At 36.0% G+C, this 20,815-nt stretch overlaps 2 protein-coding genes and 1 long non-coding RNA gene across 3 annotated transcripts; all 3 read left to right on the forward strand.

The window, feature by feature from the left end:
• Nucleotides 1-4,221: 4,221 nt before the first annotated feature.
• On the forward strand, nt 4,222-4,660 carry LOC110893309. Its single transcript, XM_022140422.2, has 2 exons — nt 4,222-4,422; nt 4,510-4,660. The coding sequence occupies exons 1-2, from the start codon at nt 4,244-4,246 to the stop codon at nt 4,658-4,660; spliced, it is 330 nt and encodes a 109-aa protein (XP_021996114.2). The 5' UTR covers nt 4,222-4,243.
• A 72-nt stretch (nt 4,661-4,732) lies between these two features.
• On the forward strand, nt 4,733-5,481 carry LOC118484659. Its single transcript, XR_004873789.1, has 3 exons — nt 4,733-4,912; nt 5,015-5,085; nt 5,184-5,481. It is a non-coding gene; the product is annotated as an uncharacterized LOC118484659 (long non-coding RNA).
• Nucleotides 5,482-18,763: 13,282 nt separating this feature from the next.
• On the forward strand, nt 18,764-20,794 carry LOC110893308. Its single transcript, XM_022140421.1, has 7 exons — nt 18,764-18,785; nt 18,892-19,116; nt 19,208-19,279; nt 19,431-19,709; nt 19,835-19,931; nt 20,145-20,270; nt 20,392-20,794. Exons 1-7 carry the CDS (start codon nt 18,764-18,766, stop codon nt 20,792-20,794), a joined length of 1,224 nt encoding a protein of 407 aa, XP_021996113.1.
• Nucleotides 20,795-20,815: the final 21 nt, after the last annotated feature.

Genomic DNA, 20,815 nt, shown 5'->3' on the forward strand with positions numbered 1-20,815 from the left:
AAAGTATTCAGCGGAAGCAAAATTAAACGAAGTTAAATAGTTTAAAAACCAATATATAGTATCAAGAAATCAATAGTATTATGTCCCCCAGTCGACCCATGACCTCTCCAGCTACTCCAGACAGCAAGTTCCAATGCAAACAGCTAACGACCTACAAGCATGCAAACTAGTGTGTCAGACAACGCTGGTGAGTTCAAAGTTTTGTTACCGAGTTAGTTACCAGTTACGTGTATAAAACAGTTCAACAATTTGATTTGATGTTGTTATTAACTCGATTACCGAAATGGCTACAAGATGTGTTTGCCCAACCCCAATGTCTCTATCAAAACATTGGTCATGCTTTAAGGAAATTAGTTCACGCCCGACCACCCTGGTACGGTGTGAGGGTGCCAAACCTAATAGCGCTATCAACTAATAACCTCGTTGCCTCATCGGCAACTGTCGGTAGATGTAAGGGGTCTTATGTGATAGAAACTGAGTAATAATAACAAACATCCCAATAACTAGCATTCCTCCCTGGAACGTTACCCGATATCCCTCCCGGGATGCATGCTTGGAAAAAGAGCAGTGAACTCACCTTAGGTTCGCTCGGTAAGTTTAGTTTAATGATCCAATTCAATCAACCGACCCTAATGTCGTTATCATAGAGTAGTCAGTTTGGCATGAACAATTATTCACACGTCGTTACACATATGTCAGCAATTACAGTCATGTTTTTATGTAAATCAACTAGTCATGCACATGTCTTATCACCAATCCGAATTAACATGTAGCACAATTATGTAGACAAACAATATAAAGGTGCACATGATATATATATCAACACACTCAATTCAACATATTAAAGTCATCATATTTCTGTTTAATTGCATGGAAACTATTATGAAGGTTCACTAATTGTTTTAGTGGTCCAATAGAATGATATTGGGTGTTGGCACAAAAATCACTTGGTTCAAGTATATTAAATACTTGTCAGATATATCACATGCAATTATTATGCTCACTAAAAATAGATAAGTGTTTTTTTTGGTCAAATAGAACTAAAGTGGCAGCCCAAGTTTAGTTGCTTCATTCAATATATTATTTGATGGTATAATCAAGATGTAAGGCCAATTATTTTGCGTCTGATGAAGTCAGAAAAATTGACGGCCCACGTGCATGAAGTGGACTGTAGACAAAATTGTAGAGGCCCAATTACAAACATTACGTAAGTGTGTGATTAATTATTGCTTGCCACAATTCATGGAACTCAATTACATGTTACATAACTATTTCAATCAATTACCAAACAATTCACATGACTGCCAATCATCAACAACAATGAGTATACGGTCATAAATCAAATCGGATCAAACATCATACACGACACAACCATCTATCACATACTAATTAAACACAAACTAAACCCACATCCCCTGTTGGGCTCTGTGTTTATGCGGCCCAATCATCTATGGTACAATTCAGCACAACCTAAGAACACCATACCTATACATCATGTAGGAACCTTATTCAATACAATTAACATAAGTAAACGGAACCAGACATCAAAACAAATAAGAATCACCCATTGCAAGCATAGCAGTATATATATATATATATATATATATATATATATATATATATATATATATATATATATATATATATATATATACATATATCGAATGAAAGATCAACACCACACAATTGCAAAGATTAACAAGTATTAAACACTAACCAAAAACTTGACTGCTAAAGGGTGTTATCTCAAACAGGGGGGGGGGGGGGGTTCTCCTACGTCCGTCGCATTCAAGAAGATGTAGGGTTTGGTTTGTTATAAGATTCCTTGTTACGTACATGTAAAATTCCTGATTTCGTGCACTTAAGTAACATCACCTAGGCGGTTTCTACTAATTGACCCAACTGGGCCTAAGCCCACACCAAAAGATCAAAGATTATTGCTCATCTAATTAGATTAGGAGTAGAACTGATAGCCGGCCCAAAGTAGATTAGAACTAATAAGATTAGGACTAATGACCGGCCCAAAGTAGAACTTGTTTGGGCTCGGGCAAGTCCAACCGTGAATATGTAGCCCATAAAAGGTTCGGGTATGCGTATATGAGCTCGTATTAGCCGGTGTGTGTGTATGAAGATACGGCCCAAACGGAAACTAAGGTCCAAACATCCAAATACGAACAATGATAAGGTCCAAACATCCAAATACGAACAGTAATTCCTATTTACGATACGGTTGAACAATAGTGCAATAGGAATAATACCAAATTGAAAGTTACGAGGTTAGACGACACTAACCTTGAGGGTTCGGGTTGTCACAATATCGATTGATTTATGTTGATTATGATTAAATTTTCTGTTTTCCTTATATACTTTTCATATTTCTCCTATAAGTACTTTTTCATAACTTCATTCATTTTATCATTGTGTCATTCATATCTTCACATTCTTTTGGTTACATTTTACACTTGCACTTCTTATTCTTATATATTATTGCATTATATGATACTATTTTTGCAAGAAAACACTACTTTTTTAAACTCTGTTTTACGTCCAAAAATGTTTATGCATTTGGTTTCGTTTAATATTTTGCATTGGTCTTTCTTTTTTGTGATGTGTATATTGAAGTATGTTTTGCTCCGTGTCATAGATATTATGGAGAACCATAACATCACTATGTTGAGAGCTGTTGGTGCATTTCAAGAGCAGTTTTCTGTGATGGTTAGGGTGATCAGGGTTTGGGAGCACCCTGAAAGGCGGAATCCAAGTCAACTATACTCATTGGACATGATTCTAATTGATGAAGAGGTTTATTTAATTTTTATCTATTTATCAATATATATTAAAATTTGTACTTTATTATACTATATTAGACTGTTTGATTAATATTTATTTTATTATTTTTTTCATATATTATACAGGGTACAAAGATGGAAGCAACATGTTTGAATCGAGTGTTACGACAATTTCAACAATCATTAGTGGAAAAGCAATGTTTAATTATCCGAAATCCAACGATCGGTTTTAATAACTCTACTTACAGGTATGTTGACAATCAAAACAGGCTATGTTTCCAGGGTACAACCCAAGCTATTCAATGTGAAGATATTGGTGGATCTCCTTATGGCTTTGATTTCACGAGTTTTGATGATATCTTGAACAGTAATGCTTTTTCAAACTCTTCAGTCGGTATGTATATTAATTTATGTTTAAAAAATGTAATTTTGTTTTTTATTAAAAGTTTTGTTTTTTACTGAATAACCGCATCTTATTGATCAATATTGTATTGTTGTAGATGTCATTGGTTATTTGACTCGCTCATTTCCAAAAGAGACTGTAAATGACAAAGCAAGTGGAAAGCAATCTGTTAAAGTTACCATAGAGATTTCAGATCTGGAGTAAGCATCCTAATAATTATGTTAGAATGCAGTATACATATGATTGTTAAACTTAATAGTAATTATAGTTGTATTGATTTAACATAAATATATAAGTAAACATATTAAACTTTTCCTGTACCCTTTTTTATGGATTCTTCAGGCGTCGGACATTATTTCTTACTCTATGGGATCAATACTGTGATCAAGTTTTGTCGTTTTTTGAGACTATCAAAGGGAAAAATGTTCATGCAATCATTATATTGCAGTTTGGGAAGGTCAAGTGGTGGAATGGTTTGTTTTCAATCCTTATTAATTTTTTTTTTGCTGTATCCCTATAAATTTCTTATTCTATTGTAAACTTTATATTCAGAATTATTATATTAATTTTTTTAACTTTCTTATTTCCCACTGTTTATTACTAGGTGTTGCGTATGTTAACAATTCGTACACGGTTAGTCATGTTTTTTGCAATCATAATTGTCCTGAAATCGATCAATTCAGAAACAGGTTTAATAAATATTCAATATATTCTTTCTTACTTAGTTTTCGTTATTTAACTTTTATTATTTTTTTTAATTTTTTGATCAACCTAAAGTTTATTATAATATATGTTTATTTTTTATTTCTTCAACAGTTTGATTGAAAATTCTGTTGAGGTAACTGAATCCACGAGCCTTGGTTCCATTGGAAAGTCTGTTGAAGAGGAATTCTTGCAGAGCAAAGATTTTTTCAATATTTGTGATGTATTTTCGTTTACGACGGTATACTTTTTTGTTACTATTAAATTGTGCACTACAAGTTAGATGTATACATTATTAAGTTATTATATACTTATTCAGGTTTGCAAGGTCATTGTTGTGGGTAATATAATGGGTGTTTACAAAGATGAAGGATGGTTCTATGAGGGTTGCAATAGATGTAACAAGAAGATCAACAAAGTTGTTAATCTGAGCGATGAAACACAGGCATCAGGTTCAGCTGTAACAAAAGAGGTTCTTACCTGTATCTCTGATCGTTGTGCTTTTAAAACTATAACTTCTTATCTGAAGTAAGTGAATATACCTTCCGAACCTTTTTTTACATGCACGACCTATTATTTATTAATTTATAATATGAACATAATTATATTCACTAGGTACAAGATTCAACTTAGAGTTCAAGACCCTTCTGCCTCTGTTACACTTACTTTGTTTGATCGTGAAGCACGGAAGTTGGTAGGAAAGTCTGTTGATGAGATTCTTAATGCCAACCCTGAATTTGTAAGTTTACATTTAGTAAGCATTTAGTTTTTATTTTTAATCTACTTAAATTTTCATATTTTCTGATAAGTGATAAATAATATTTTTTGTTAGCGTTCTGATGCTATGAAGATTCCTGCTGAAGCAGATGCGTTGGTTGGCTAGACTGTTGCTTTTAAAATAGACGTTACCCACTATGTCTTGAAGTATAACATCCATAAGTATGGTATACTCAAGTTGACTGTGGATCCAAACGTTATATCTCAGCTTCAAGACAAGCAATCTTCTTCCCAGATCAGTGTATGTTATATACAAATTTGGACCTTATTGTTTTACATTTTCAACATTGTAGTATCCTGAAGTCTACATATTTGTTAAATTTTTTTTTTATAAATTATGCAGTCTTCTCAGAATTGTTCTCTGAATATCGGTGCTTCCGAATTTCAGTCTCAGTCATCTCTGATGGTTTGAAGGTCATTGTGTGAATTATTGTTTTCTTATCCATTGTTTTATTTTCATATATGTTCAATTATTCGTTGCCTTTCTGAACTGTTAAATTTATTTTTCTTAGGACTATGTTGTCAAAGGAAGCCAGAGCACGACTCCTGTATCTAACATGGCTAGCACCGTTTCACCTGTTGCTTTGGATGTCACTGATACTCCTGCTTCCATGTTAGTTAAGGATGACGTGAAGCGAAACTTGGTTGAAGTCTATGATGTTGATGAAGATTCTCAGATGTCTGCAACAAAGGTCCATAAATCTGGCGAGGTTAAGGATGCAAATAGTGCAGAGAGGATGAACCTCATCATTCCTAAAATCGAGAAATAGTTGTGCAAGTTTTCATATCATTATGTTATTGGCTGTTTTATTGGTGTCCTAAAAAAATACATTGTTTGAATGCGTGGTTTTGTATTTGGTTTTTATTGGTGTCGTCTAAAACAATACTCGGTTTGAATTTGGATGATTTGATATTTTGTTATGAATATTAAGCCTTATTTGAATTTAGTTTATTTTTATTTCCAGTTTTATGATTTTTGTTTTCATTTCAGTTAAATCCCAAGCATACTATATTTTAATTATTAATGTAGTAATTTAATATGATAACATAAATGTAATTCTTTCATTAGACTAGAAATTTTAAAAAAATTATTTAAACATATTATTTAGAGACATTAATACTGTTGACAACATCTTTTTTAAAATAAGATATAAGATAAAAATAATATAATTTGTAACAATTATAGAAAGCTTACCTATCGTATTTCATTTTTTTTTTCATTTCCATATATAATTTTCGTCTTATATATGATTTTTAAATATTAAAAACGTATGATTACCTTAAATACATGAGTTACTAAATATAGGGAAGAAAATTAGCCTTTATTTATTATAAAACCTTATGACTTTAATCTATATCCATAAATAACGTTATTTCCTTTTTAATTCTTATAGATATAGAACCTTATTTATATGTACACTCATTTCTTCACACATAATTTCTTCACACAACAAAGAAGTCACTCATCTACTTTTACAAAGTATAATATTGTTCACACCGCTTTTACGTTGTATAAGGTACGTGTTTTGAAATCAATATATCTTTATTTATGTGCAACATAATTTGATAACAAATTATTCATTGCTTTATAGAAAATGTCACAAATTCGAAAATATACATCCCCCGACTTTTGTAACATAAATGTGAATTCAACAAATCCTTTGTCTGATATATCTAACGGTATGTCCTTTAGCAACTATCTGTTTTGAAGTAGTATTGATGCATTTTTTTTTCATTTCATTACAATTTTTACTAATTAAAATCTCATCTCAGTTGATATATGCAGTAATATTGACAACTCTGAGGTTGTTGAAAGAAAAAAATCTAGAAGAATATATTCGAATAATAAAAGATTCAATACAATCTCATCGCCAAGTCAATCCACAGTCAATTATTCAATTCCTAATAATGAGCAGAATTTTAGTCCGTACACACTTCCCATGTATAACAGATCATCTACTACCCGTGGAATAAACATCAATTTTTCTTGCGGGTTATCAATTTCGGGAATGTAACATATGTGCTTGTAATCATTGTGAACAGTTCAGTTATCAATAAAACAATGTTATTTGATCCCAATGTTTGTTTGGTTATGTTTTACATTTTTCATGTTTTGACTTTTGTTCAATTTCAAACTCTACATCGCTTTCTAGAGAATTATACGCAAACTGGTGCGTAAACGTACTCAGTTTAACGCGACAAATACTCCAGAACATCAACATATACTTAACATACCTTAAATAACCTTTACATAACTTAGAAATAAGTTTTGAAGGCTTTGGTATGGCAAAAACAAGTTAATTCGCTTACAGGGACTAAACTTGACAAACTACGAAAGTATGCCAATTTGAACTGTAACAGACATTCCGGAAGATGACCATAAGTTAAACATACCATAAATATCCTTTACATAGCATAGAAATAGGCTTTGAGGGGTTCGGTGTGCTAAAATAAACGTTTGGCTCATTTAGGGACTAAAAGTGTCAAAAAAGTGCATAAGTTTGCACTTTCGCGCATAACTTACGTTCTGAAAACATCCGGACATCCAAAAATTTATGTAAGCACTAAAATATTTTATTTTAGTGTTTGGCATGAGAAAAATCCATTTGTCACGCAATTTGGATCGTTTTTCGCGCTTATGCGCATTCCGTCGTAATTAAGCGAACATCGCAACCGTATGGCCAAACGAACCGACATCCGAGATGTTTTCAAGCATATTTCATGTTCCCTATGTCTTAACATCATTGTGGAGCTTGAAATTGGGATTGACGGGTGTTAGAAGTGTCATTACGCAACGAAACAAAGTGCAGTGACTGAAAATGTAATTCTACCAAAGTTAATGGCTTACGGGCCGCAAGCCATGACCCTTACGGTCCGTAAGGGGTCCCCAGAACAACAGATCAGTTTAAACAGTTGTTGCCTCTTCAGGATAATGAGGGGCCAATTTGCACTTGCCTCTTCAGGATAATGAGGGGCCAATTGTGGTGTTCCATGGAAATTGCAACAAGTGTAAGGTTGAGATTGAAGCACGTTATTCGATAAACGATCTTAACGGTTCCAACATTCCTATAAATACCCAACCCTTTCACAGCTCAAAACCCACAAAATCTGATCTAAAAGCTCTAATTTGAAGCCATTGCTTCATACCTGAGCTACTTGGATCAAGATTAGCTTGCGGGGACCCTTTGTAAGTGTTCCTTCGTTCTTTTATCGCATTTCTAGTCCGAAAGTCAAACTATGTTTGACTTTCTGCGTTGACCAGTTTATGGTCAACACGAAGTTCGATTGAACTTCATAACGTGAGCGTAATCACGATGGTTATAGTCCCTAGAGACTATAACGTTATCTAGGCTCAGTGACGAGTCGTAGTTTCGGCCAAAATGCGTATTCTTGCGTATTTTGTAAGCAAACTACTCTTAGGTATCAAAACTGTTTGTTTTTATACCTAACCTGTTTTCTAAACTTAGTTAAGCATGTTATAACATACTTAGCTCGTCACTTTTAGTTTAGTGCTTATATAGGGTCGTAAGGTAAGCGATCTAACCAATCGCTTATACTTTCGAACCCGACCCGTTTGGTCGATCATTAGGATCCGACCAAACACATTAGGTGACCATAGTTGTATAGGGAATAACCTTCCGAGGTTATACCTTATGGTCACATCGTTTGAGTAGTTGTATGATAGGTAGTATATATGCCTTAGGTAAATTACCAGAATGCCCTTTTTACGCCAAAATTCATTTTAAGCATATGTAACATAACTTTTGGTATCTAAACTGATTTGGTAACAATATTAGACATGTTAAGGCATATTTTACTTATCATAGGACTAGTTACTTATTCCAAACGCGTTTCACGCGAACGACGCGTTAAAGTAGCATAAGCTACCTAAACGGGTCGTAATGGGTCGTAAGCACTTAGGTTAGGTTTCATTTTAGTATGAAGGCTTTGTTAAACCATATTACACGAGTCTCCATACTCGTTTGGTTTACGAACCCTCATTCTATCCAATCCTCTGATTTAGGTCCGGTATATTAACATAGTTACCTATATTAGGTGCCGTTTGATATCCGTGATCTCTAGCATTGTTTGGTTGTTACTCAAGGACTACTAAGCAATCTCAAGTGAGTACATAGACCCTTCTTTTACTGTTTTCAAACTATTTTGGGGTGAAACACATGTGCCTACTTGTTACTTTCGTGCCTTTCATGTTTTCATATCATATGCTTATTATGTTCATTAGTACATTATAGTACATGATTTCATTACATTTTATGCTATGTATGTCCATTGTGTGCATACTTAGTACATCGTTTTACATTACATTTCATACTATGTATGTCCATTGTGTGCATACTTAGTACATTGTTTTACATTACATTTCACGCTATGTTTGTCCATTTGATTACATACTTAGTGCATTGTTTTCACATGCTTACATTTTTGGTATGACATTTGGTTTGTTTAAATGGGACAAAAATACATTCATTAACATTGATCACGCCATTCGTTAGTAGGTAGTGGTACCATAGGAATTGACAATTCCCGTTCCTGAACCCTAGGTTTGTTTGGGTGGAAGGAATGACCGAATTCGATAAACATAACACAGATAAACCTTTAATTTGTTTAAAGGTCTATCACCACAGTCACAAGGCATGGATGTATGCATTTTCACAATGCCATACATGATATTTTGGATACACATTATATGATTTACATTAAACATAAACATTTTGACATTGATATACACATTTGGTGGTTTACATTAGACATGGACATTTTGATATGGTTTACATAATAACACTTGACAATTGATTTATACATGAACAAATTTACATTGGTGGTTGGTTTGGGTAAATGATTTCAGTAACGAGGCGTGTGTAATATGATACAAACATGGTGGATACGCCGCTGGTACTTCCTATATATAAGTGTTTGTATAATATTACATATCGTAGCGTTATTTAAATCATTTCAGTATAGACATATTACATTTTACACAAATAACATATTCTGAACTCTTTATTTCCTGTTTTGAGACAATGTAACACTCTTGTTTGATGAATAAAATGTAACTTTAATTTCCTTGGTTGTGAAACAATAATTCTGTTACAACACTCCCCGACGTTTCCGCCATGATTTGATGTTCTACGTGGTCGGGGTGTGATAGAAGAGTTGGTATCAGAGCCAATGGTTATAGGGAATTAGGTTATTAGTAATACTTTGACCTAGACTATAACCTTTCTAGGTCCCCAACGCAAGATGTCTTGTGTTTAAAACATGCACTTCACCTATCCTTAGGTGATAACCACAACAAGAACATCGATTCCGATTCCGTTTGAAAATTAATCATCTGTTCTAGGATGATTGATTACTAGGTTTTGAACCCTCTGTTACAAGGTTTTGAACCCTTTTGAATTTTCAAAAATCTCGTCAAAGTTTGGGGTTTTTAATAGAGTGAACACATGCAAACTGGAAGAGTAAATGCCTGTACCCTGGGTTTTCTGTCTAAGGCTAGAGTGTTCATACAAATCCACATAATCGGACCAGTCACTCTTACCTGGGAACTCTTGGGGTGAGTGTTCACTTATAGGCGAGCATGTCTTCGCGATATATTATTTTTGACCCATTTACTTTGATTAGACACTGTGGGTCGCTTGTTTGCTTTGCGATGCGGACGAATGACCACCATCTCTGCTTTTGTTGATTTTGTTTCATCTCATTCTCTTCATCCAATCATCTCACTCGTTTCCTTTCATGTTTTCCTCTTTTACAATGCTTCCTCGACATGAAAACCAGATAGCGACTGCCGAACTGGCAGAAATTATTGCGTAGCAAATGGCTGCTGCATTCCCAAACCTCTTTGCTCAATGGAACCAAGCCAACAACAACAAAAATGCTCCATGCAATTTCAAGAATTTTAACTCGGCTAAACCACTCAAGTTTAGTGGTTCTGAGGGAGCGACTGGGCTTCTTCAATGGTTCGAGAGCATTGAGAATACTTTCCGTCACGTGCAGTGTCCTGACAATCGCAAGGTCGAGTTTTCTTCGAGTGTGTTTCAGAAGAGGGCTCTTACGTGGTGGAATGGGGTAATGAGAGACCGTGGTGCAGAAGTTGCTCTAGCACAGACATGGGCTGAACTTAGGGCCCTTATGTTGAGGGAGTTCTGTCCTCGTCATGAACAGCAAGCTTTGGAGAAAGAGTTTGATGACTTGGAACAAGACAGTGGCGAGCACCGGGCGTATACTGATAGGTTTGAGGAGTTGAGTCTGCTTTGCCCAACAATGGTTGCCCCACTCGACAAGGCTATCGAAAGGTACATCGATGGTCTACCTGACTCAGTACAAGACATCATTACTGGTAGTAACCCTACCACACTCTGTTAGGCAATCGAGTTAGCAGCGACATTGACTGAGTCGCAGGTTCAAAAGGGAAAGCTGCACAAAAAGGGTTACAAGGGTAAGAAGCAGGCGTCTGACAAAGAAGATAGCAAGAAAGGTCAAAACAAGAAGGGAAAGGATTCTGGTTCCTCAAGGGGGTCAAGGAAGCATAAGGCTTCCCAAAATTTTGCTGTCACTACCCAAGTTAACCAGGCAGCTCCCAACCAACCCGCACAGCCTCCAGCGAAGAAACCTTATGCGGGAAATGCACCTTTGTGCAATAGATGCAACAGTCACCATCAGCCGCAATTTCCGTGCCGTTTCTGTACTAACTGTGGGAAGTTAGGTCATCTTGCTGGTGTTTGTCATTTTGCTCAGAATCAGGCAGTTCAGAACCCGGCCCAACGAGTTGCTCAGCCTCCTGCTCAGCAACAGGGTCAAGCTGCACGACCACACTACCCCCCAGGTTCTTGTTACAATTGTGGGGATCTGACCCACTACCGTAACAAGTGTCCAAGATTGGTGAATGCTAATCCAAATTAGAATCAGGCTCAGGCTCGAGGTCGAGGTCGAGTCTTCAACATGAATGCACAAGAGGCACAAGCAGACAATGAAGTGGTGAACGGTACGTTCTTTATTAATAATCAGCCCGCGTCTGTTCTTTTTTATTCGGGTGCCGATAAGAGTTTTGTGTCATTATCTTTTAAGCCATTACTTCGCGTGTCTAGAACGAAACTAGGTAAACCTTTGACAGTAGAGGTTGCTAGTGGTGAACCCATTGTTCTTGATTCTGTTCTTCACAACTGTCAGTTGAACCTTAACGACCATCTTTTTCCTGTCGACCTCACGCCTATGCAACTTGGAAGCTTTGACGTTATTGTGGGTATGGATTGGTTAGCCAAGCATCGCGAAGAGGTAGTTTATTTTGAGAAGATTGTTCGTGTGCCACTTTCGACAGGCGAGATCCTACAGGTTCGTGGTGAGAAACCTGCCGGTGGTCTCAAACTCATGTCTTGTTTTAAAGCTCGGAAGTATCTGCGAAAGAACTATGTGGCCTTTTTGGCACATGTTGCAGCAGATAAGGGCAAAGGTAAGTCTATTCAAGATATTCCTGTTGTTCGGGATTATTCTGAGGTATTCCCTGAAGATTTACCTGGTCTACCCCAGCACGCCTAGTCGAGTTCCATATTGATCTCGTACCTGGTGCAAATCCCATTGCCAGAGCTCCATATCGTCTTGCACCGTCTGAGATGCAAGAGTTGTCTAAGTAGCTTCAGGAACTCTCTGACAAAGGTTTTATCCGTCCTAGCTTTTCACCTTGGGGTGCTCCCGTTCTTTTTGTCAAGAAGAAGGATGGATCTTTTAGGATGTGTATCGATTATCGTGAGCTTAACAAGCTTACCATCAAGAATCGATATCCCCTACCTCGCATCGATGATCTCTTTGATCAGTTACAGGGCGCTTCTTATTTTCAAAGATTGATCTACGTTCTAGATATCATCAACTTCGTGTACATGAAGAAGATATTCCCAAGACAACATTTCGCACTCGTTATGGGCATTATGAGTTCACAGTCATGCCATTCGGTTTGACTAATGCTCCTGCTGTTTTCATGGACTTAATGAATAGGGTCTGCAAGCCTTATTTGGATCAGTTCGTCATTGTTTTTATTGACGACATCTTGTTATACTCTAAGACGCGAGCTGATCACGAGCAACATCTTCGTCTTACTTTGGAACTCCTAAAGAAAGAGCAACTTTTCGCCAAATTCTCCAAGTGTGAATTTTGGCTTAAAGAAGTTCAATTTTAGGACATATTGTCAACGAACAAGGTATTCATGTAGATCCCTCCAAGATCAGTGCGATTAAGGATTGGGATACGCCTACTACTCCTACTGAAGTTCGTTCTTTTCTTGGTCTAGCGGGTTATTATCGCCGCTTCATAGAAAACTTCTCAAAGATTGCAGTTCCTCTAACTGCTCTAACTCAAAAGAACAAACCCTTTGATTGGGGATTCAAACAAGAGGAAGCTTTTCAAAACTTGAAACAAAAACTTTGCGACGCACCTACTCTGACTTTGCCTGAGGGCAATGATGATTTCGTCATTTATTGCGATGCATCTAAATTGGGTCTTGGCTGTGTTCTGATGCAAAGGAACAAAGTCATAGCCTACGCATCAAGACAGTTGAAGATACATGAGAAGAACTACACCACTCATGATCTTGAGTTGGGTGCAGTTGTCTTCGCTCTTAAGATCTGGAGACATTATTTGTACGGTACAAAATGTGTGGTTTTCACGGACCACAAAAGTCTTCAGCATATCTTCAATCAGAAAGAACTCAACATGAGGCAACGACGTTGGGTTGAGCTTCTAAACGACTATGACTGCGAAATTCGCTACCATCCGGGTAAGGCAAATGTCGTAGCCGATGCATTGAGTCATAAAGAACGTACTAAGCTTCATTGTGTTCGTGTCCAACCTGTTATTCAAGCTCAATCCGATATCCAAACCCGCATTTCTCAGGCTCAACACACTTGTGTTTCACAAGTTTTGATGGATAAGGAATTTCCTTATCACATAACACCTACTCTTGAACTGAAGGACAATGGATCGTATTTCTTCATGGACCGGTTGTGGGTCCCAAGCCAAGATAATCTTCGTACCTTGCTTATGGATGAAGCCCATAAGTCTCGTTATTCTATTCATCCTGGCTCAGATAAGATGTATAAGCATCTTCGTATTCAGTATTGGTGGCCTGGTATGAAGAAAGACATCGCCTTATATGTATCAAAATGCCTTACTTGTCTTAAAGTTAAGGCTGAACATCAACGTCCTTCTGGTTTATTGGTGCAACCAGAGATCCCAGTTTGGAAATGGGAAAACATTACTATGGATCTCATTACTAAACTCCCGCGCACAAAGAAAGGTCATGATGCCATCTGGGTAGTTGTTGATCGTCTTACTAAGTCAGCGCATTTCTTGCCAATCCGTGAGGATTTTTCGGCTGACAAACTTGCTAAAATCTATGTGGATGAAATTGTAACTCGACATGGTGTTCCTTTGAACATCATTTCTGACAGAGACGCTCGTTTCACTTCTCATTTTGGAGAACCATGCAATCTGCTATGGGGACCCAACTTAATCTGAGCACAGCTTATCATCCACAAACGGATGGTCAGTCTGAAAGAACAATCCAGACTCTGGAGGATATGCTTAGAGGTTGTGTGATCGATTTTGGTGGTAGTTGGGATTCACATCTTCCGTTGATTGAATTCTCCTACAACAACAGTTATTACTCCAGCATCAACATGGCTCCTTTCGAGGCTCTCTATGGTCGAAAATGTCGTTCACCAGTCTACTGGAATGAGATCGGCGAGGCTCAGCTTACTGGACCTGCCCTCATTTTAGAGACAACTGATAAGGTTAAGAAAGTTCGTGATAACCTTCAGGCAGCTAGATGCCGCCAAAAGAGTTACGCGGACCTAAAACGCAAGCCCTTGGATTTTCAAGTCGGTGATCGTGTATTACTTAAGGTCTCACCTTGGAAGGGTGTTATCAGATTTGGAAAGAAAGGAAAACTTGCACCTAGATACGTTGGACCATTCAAGATCGTCGAAAGAATCGGTAAGGTAGCCTACAGACTTGAGTTTCCTCCTGAACTTGGAAATGTTCATCCAACCTTTCACGTGTCCAATCTCAAGAGAAACCGCTTGACGAAATTCGTGTTGATAAAACACTGAAATTTGTTGAGAAACCGGTGGAAATCATGGAACGTGAAGTCAAGTGGCTTAAACGCAAGCGCATTCCTTTGGTCAAGGTTCGTTGGGAATCTAAACGTGGACCTGAGTTTACTTGGGAACGCGAAGATCAAATGAAGGTGAAGTATCCGCATCTTTTTCCACGAGTTTCCTCTAAATAAATTTCGGGACGAAATTTTCACAAGTAGGGGAGACTGTAACATCTGTGCTTGTAATCATTGTGAACAGTTCAGTTATCAATAAAACAATGTTATTTGATCCCAATGTTTGTTTGGTTATGTTTTACATTTTTCATGTTTTGACTTTTGTTAAATTTCAAACTCTACATCGCTTTCTAGAGAATTATACGCAAACTGGTGCGTAAACGTACCCAGTTTAACGTGACAAATACTCCGGAACATCAACATATACTTAACATACCTTAAATAACCTTTACATAACTTAGAAATAAGCTTTGAGGGGTTCGGTGTGCTAAAATAAACGTTTGGCTCATTCAGGGACTAAAAGTGTCAAAAAGTGTATAAGTTTAGTTAATTCGCTTACAGGGACTAAACTTGACAAACTGCGAAAGTATGCTAATTTGAACTGTAACAGACATTCCGGAACATGACCATAAGTTAAACATACCATAAATATCCTTTACATAGCTTAGAAATAGGCTTTGAGGGGTTCGGTGTGCTAAAATAAACGTTTGGCTCATTCAGGGACTAAAAGTGTCAAAAAAGTGCATAAGTTTGCACTTTCGCGCATAACTTACGTTCTGAATACATCTGGACATCCAAAAATTTATGTAAGCACTAAAATATTTTATTTTAGTGTTTGGCATGAGAAAAATCCATTCGTCACGCAATTTGGATCGTTTTTCGCGCTTATGCGTATTCCGTCGTAATTAAGCGAACATGGCAACCGTACGGCCAAACGAACCAACATCCGAGATGTTTTCAAGCATATTTCATGCTCCCTATGTCTTAACATCATTGTGGAGCTTGAAATTGGGATTGACGGGTGTTAGAAGTGCCGTTACGCAACGAAACAAGGTGTAGGGACTGAAAATGTAATTCTGCCAAAGTTAATGGCTTACAGGCCGTAAGCCATGACCCTTACGGTTCGTAAGGGGTCCCCAGAACAGCAGATCAGTTTAAACAGTTGTTGCCTCTTCAGGATAATGATGGGCCAATTTGCACTTGCCTCTTCAGGATAATGAGGGGCCAATTTGCACTTGCCTCTTCAGGATAATGAGAGGCCAATTGTGGTGTTCCATGGAAATTGCAACAAGTGTAAGGTTGAGATTGAAGCACGTTATTCGATAAACGATCTTAACGGTTCCAACATTCCTATAAATACCCAACCCTTTCACAGCTCAAAACCCACAAAATCTGATCTAAAAGCTCTAATTTGAAGCCATTGCTTCATACCTGAGCTACTTGGATCAAGATTAGCTTGCGGGGACCCTTTGTAAGTGTTCCTTTGTTCTTTTATCGCATTTCTAGTCCGAAAGTCAAACTATGTTTGACTTTCTGCGTTGACCAGTTTATGGTCAACACGAAGTTCGATTGAACTTCATAACGTGAGCGTAATCACGATGGTTATAGTCCCTAGAGACTATACCTACTGATTACCACGTTATCTAGGCTCAGTGACGAGTCGTAGTTTCGGCCAAAATGCGTATTCTTGAGTATTTTGTAACCAAACTACTCTTTGGTATCAAAACCGTTTGTTTTGATACCAAACCTGTTTTCTAAACTTAGTTAAGCATGTTTTAACATGCTTAGCTCGTCACTTTTAGTTTAGTGCTTATATAGGGTCATAAGGTAAGCGATCTAAACAATCGCTTATACTTTCGAACCCGACCCGTTTGGTCGATCATTAGGATCCGACCAAACACATTAGGTGACCATAGTTGTATAAGGAATAACCTTCCGAGGTAATACCTTATGGTCACATCGTTTGAGTAGTTGTATGATAGGTAGTATATACGCCTTAGGTAAATTACCAGAATGCCTTTTTTACGCCAAAATTCATTTTAAGCATATGCAACATAACTTTTGGTATCTAAACTGATTTGGTAACAATATTAGACATGTTAAGGCATATTTTACTTATCATAGGACTAGTTACTTATTCCAAACGCATTTCACGCGAACGACGCGTTAAAGTAGCATAAGCTACCTAAACGGGTCGTAATGGGTCGTAAGCACTTAGGTTAGGTTTCATTTTAGTATGAAGGCTTTGTTAAACCATATTACACGAGTCTCCATACTCGTTTGGTTTACGAACCCTCATTCTATTCAATCCTCTGATTTAGGTCCGGTATATTAACATAGTTACCTATATTAGGTGTCGTTTGATATCCGTGATCTCTAGCATTGTTTGGTTGTTACTCAAGGACTACTAAGCAATCTCAAGTGAGTACATAGACCCCTCTTTTACTGTTTTCAAACTATTTTGGGGTGAAACACATGTGCCTACTTGTTACTTTCGTGCCTTTCATGTTTTCATATCATATGCTTATTATGTTCATTAGTACATTATAGTACATGATTTCATTACATTTTATGCTATGTATGTCCATTGTGTGCATACTTAGTACATCGTTTTACATTACATTTCATACTATGTATGTCCATTGTGTGCATACTTAGTACATTGTTTTACATTACATTTCACGCTATGTATGTTCATTTGATTACATACTTAGTGCATTGTTTTCACATGCTTACATTTTTGGTATGACATTTGGTTTGTTTAAATGGGACAAAAATACATTCATTAACATTGATCACGCCATTCGTTAGTAGGTAGTGGTACCATAGGAATTGACAACTCCCGTTCCTGAACCCTAGGTTTGTTTGGGTGGAAGGAATGACCGAATTCGATAAACATAACACAGATAAACCTTTAATTTGATTAAAGGTCTATCACCACAGTCACAAGGCTTGGATGTATGCATTTTCACAATGCCGCATAGATGTTTGTATCAGTATAGCATGCATTTGTTCCACAAAACATAACTTTGACTTAAACTATGTTTAATTCAATACCCTGTTTTTGTGCATTTTACCTATGGCTTAGTTGATATATTTCACATGCCATACATGATATTTTGGATACACATTATATGATTTACATTAAACATAAACATTTTGACATTGATATACACATTTGGTGGTTTACATTAGACATGGACATTTTGATATGGTTTACACAATAACACTTGACAATTGATTTATACATGAACAAATTTACATTGGTGGTTGGTTTGGGTAAATGATTTGAGTAACGAGGCGTGTGTAATATGATACAAACATGGTGGATACGCCGCTGGTACTTCCTATATATAAGTGTTTGTATAATATTACATATCGTAGCGTTATTTAAATCATTTCAGTATAGACATATTACATTTTACACAAATAACATATTCTTCACAAGACATTGTTTTACAAAACAGTTTATTTTATACAACTCATTTTACTTGGTTATTTCATTAACCATACACCTTTCTTTTATATAATCTGATTTCTTATCGAGTTTCCATACGATTTATAAAAGAAAACATTTAACAAGATTCATGACTAATTTTTATTAAACCTTTCTTCTAAAACCCAAGTCATGAATCTTATTTTCACAAAACCTATGTATTTCACAGGCATTTTTATGCTGACGTACCTATTTTCACATGTGTTTTCAGGAGCTGTTTCTTAGGAAGATGATCGTGACACTAGGGCGGACCTGTGCCTTAGAGACTTAAAATAAAGATAGAACTAGTTTAGTTATGTTCTGAACTCTTTATTTCCTGTTTTGAGACAATGTAACACTCTTGTTTGATGAATAAAATGTAACTTTAATTTCCATGGTTGTGAAACAATAATTCTGTTACAACACTCCCCGACGTTTCCACCACGATTTGATGTTTTACGTGGTCGGGGTGTGACAGGGAAGTCCTAACACCAATGTTTCTTCATCATATCCTTTGTATGATATTTCCAATGGTATTTTTTTGGACTCTATATACGTACGTTTATTAAAAAAATATATTTTATATATTTAACTAATGGATATGTCATTTTTCTTGATATAGGTAATGTAGAAAATGATGAGGCTGCTAAAAGAAGGAAGGCGAGACGGCTATATTTGAATATCAAACGATTAAATAAGATCTCATCACATACTCAATCGATTTTAACTTCTTCTACTAAAAATAAAGAGAATATTAATCCGAACACAACTTTTACGTTGAACAGATCATCTTTTAGTGTCTTATCAAGTATCAATGTCTCTTCCACGCTATCTAAATTTAATTCAGGTAAGAATTTATATTTTTCGTCCTTATCAATTTCTTAAAATAGACTTTTAAGATTCACCTTTTTTATGTTACTACATATGTTTTTCTTTAGGAAATTGTCCATCATCAACTTTCCGGATTAAAGAAATAACTTCTATAAGTCCCTCTACTTTTACTAATCTAGGTGATTTTTTAAATTAATTATTTTTGATGAACCATTAATTTTATGAAATATATGTTTATATATTGTTAATTGTTGGATATTTTTATTATGTTTTATTTTATATGTTATAATTTAATTTAATTTTCTATTATTTGTTATACCTAATTTTTAGGAAACATTGCATCTTCCAGTGGTATTCTAACAAATATTACAAGCAATTCATCATCAACTTCAAGTGTTGACATCATACCTTCGTCTTCATCAAGAATTTCACCAAACACTGTTCTCGCATCAGACAACGTTTCAACATTGACAAAAATCTCATCTGGAAAGCGAAAATTAGTAAGAAGACGTAGAGACTTAACACCTATACCTATTATTGATTTAACAGCAGATGATGATAACGAGGTTCCTAAAATCATAAATCAACATTTAAAAGGTGTTTCTAAAGGTAAAGCGGATCCTCTTTTATTTATTACTGCTTTACATATTGTTTTTTATATTTTGTTTATAACAACATAGATTTTAAAGGTTTAATATTAATCTTTTAAACTGCAATACAAAAAAAACATACAGACTACTTGGATAATGGTGACCAAATAATCGTTTGTGGATCATGTAACGCAAAGATATGGAAAGCAGAGGCGGATAGGGGTAAAAAAAGAGAAGTAAAGTTAACTATTCAATTTGTTGTTCGTACGGTAAAGTTTTGTTACCTGATTTAAAACAGCCTCCAGATATTTTGAAAGATCTATATCTTGGCGCCAATGCGAAGAGCAATTTTTTTCAAAAATACATTCGCCGTTATAATTCTATGTTCTCATTTATATATGGGAGGAAGGATTGACAAAAGTATCAACCGTGGAAATGCTCCTTATATCTTTAGATTAAGTGGTCAAAATTATCATAATATTGGTAGTCTGTTACCTGATGATGGAGATGAGCCAAAATTCAGCCAGTTGTATATATACGACACAGATAATGAAATATTTAATCGACAAAATGATGTTGGGTATGTCTTTAATTCTTACTCTTTATATTATAAAATATATTTAATTTTTATTTGATATGCTATTAATGTTAGTAATAGAGATGTAAACATTATAAATCCATACTATTTGTTTATTTCACAGGGGCTCAAACACTTCTTTTTCGATAACTGAGAAGGCTTTTGATTTTCAGATCATTGAAGAACTTAAAGTTATGTTAGACACTAATAATGCTTTGGTTAAAAGTTGTAGACAAGCTAGAAATTGTTTAAATGAAAACCCTTACATCGACTTGAAGCTTCGTCTAATTGGTAAACGAGCCAAAGATGGTAGAACATATAACCTTCCTGAAGCTTCTGAAGTTGCGGCATTAGTTATTGGAGATTTTACTCAAGTTGTTGAAAATCGTGATATCGTTGTGAAAACCAAATCTGGTCGGCTTGAGCGCATAAGTGAATTACATCCTTCTTATCTTTCTCACAATACCCTCTTCTATTTCCATATGGAGAAGATATGTACAGGGTTGACATTCTTCATAGAGGTCTGACTGTAGACACGAAGAGCAAAC

This window comes from Helianthus annuus, chromosome 12 (genome assembly GCF_002127325.2).
Source record: "Helianthus annuus cultivar XRQ/B chromosome 12, HanXRQr2.0-SUNRISE, whole genome shotgun sequence".
NCBI lineage: Eukaryota > Viridiplantae > Streptophyta > Magnoliopsida > Asterales > Asteraceae > Helianthus > Helianthus annuus.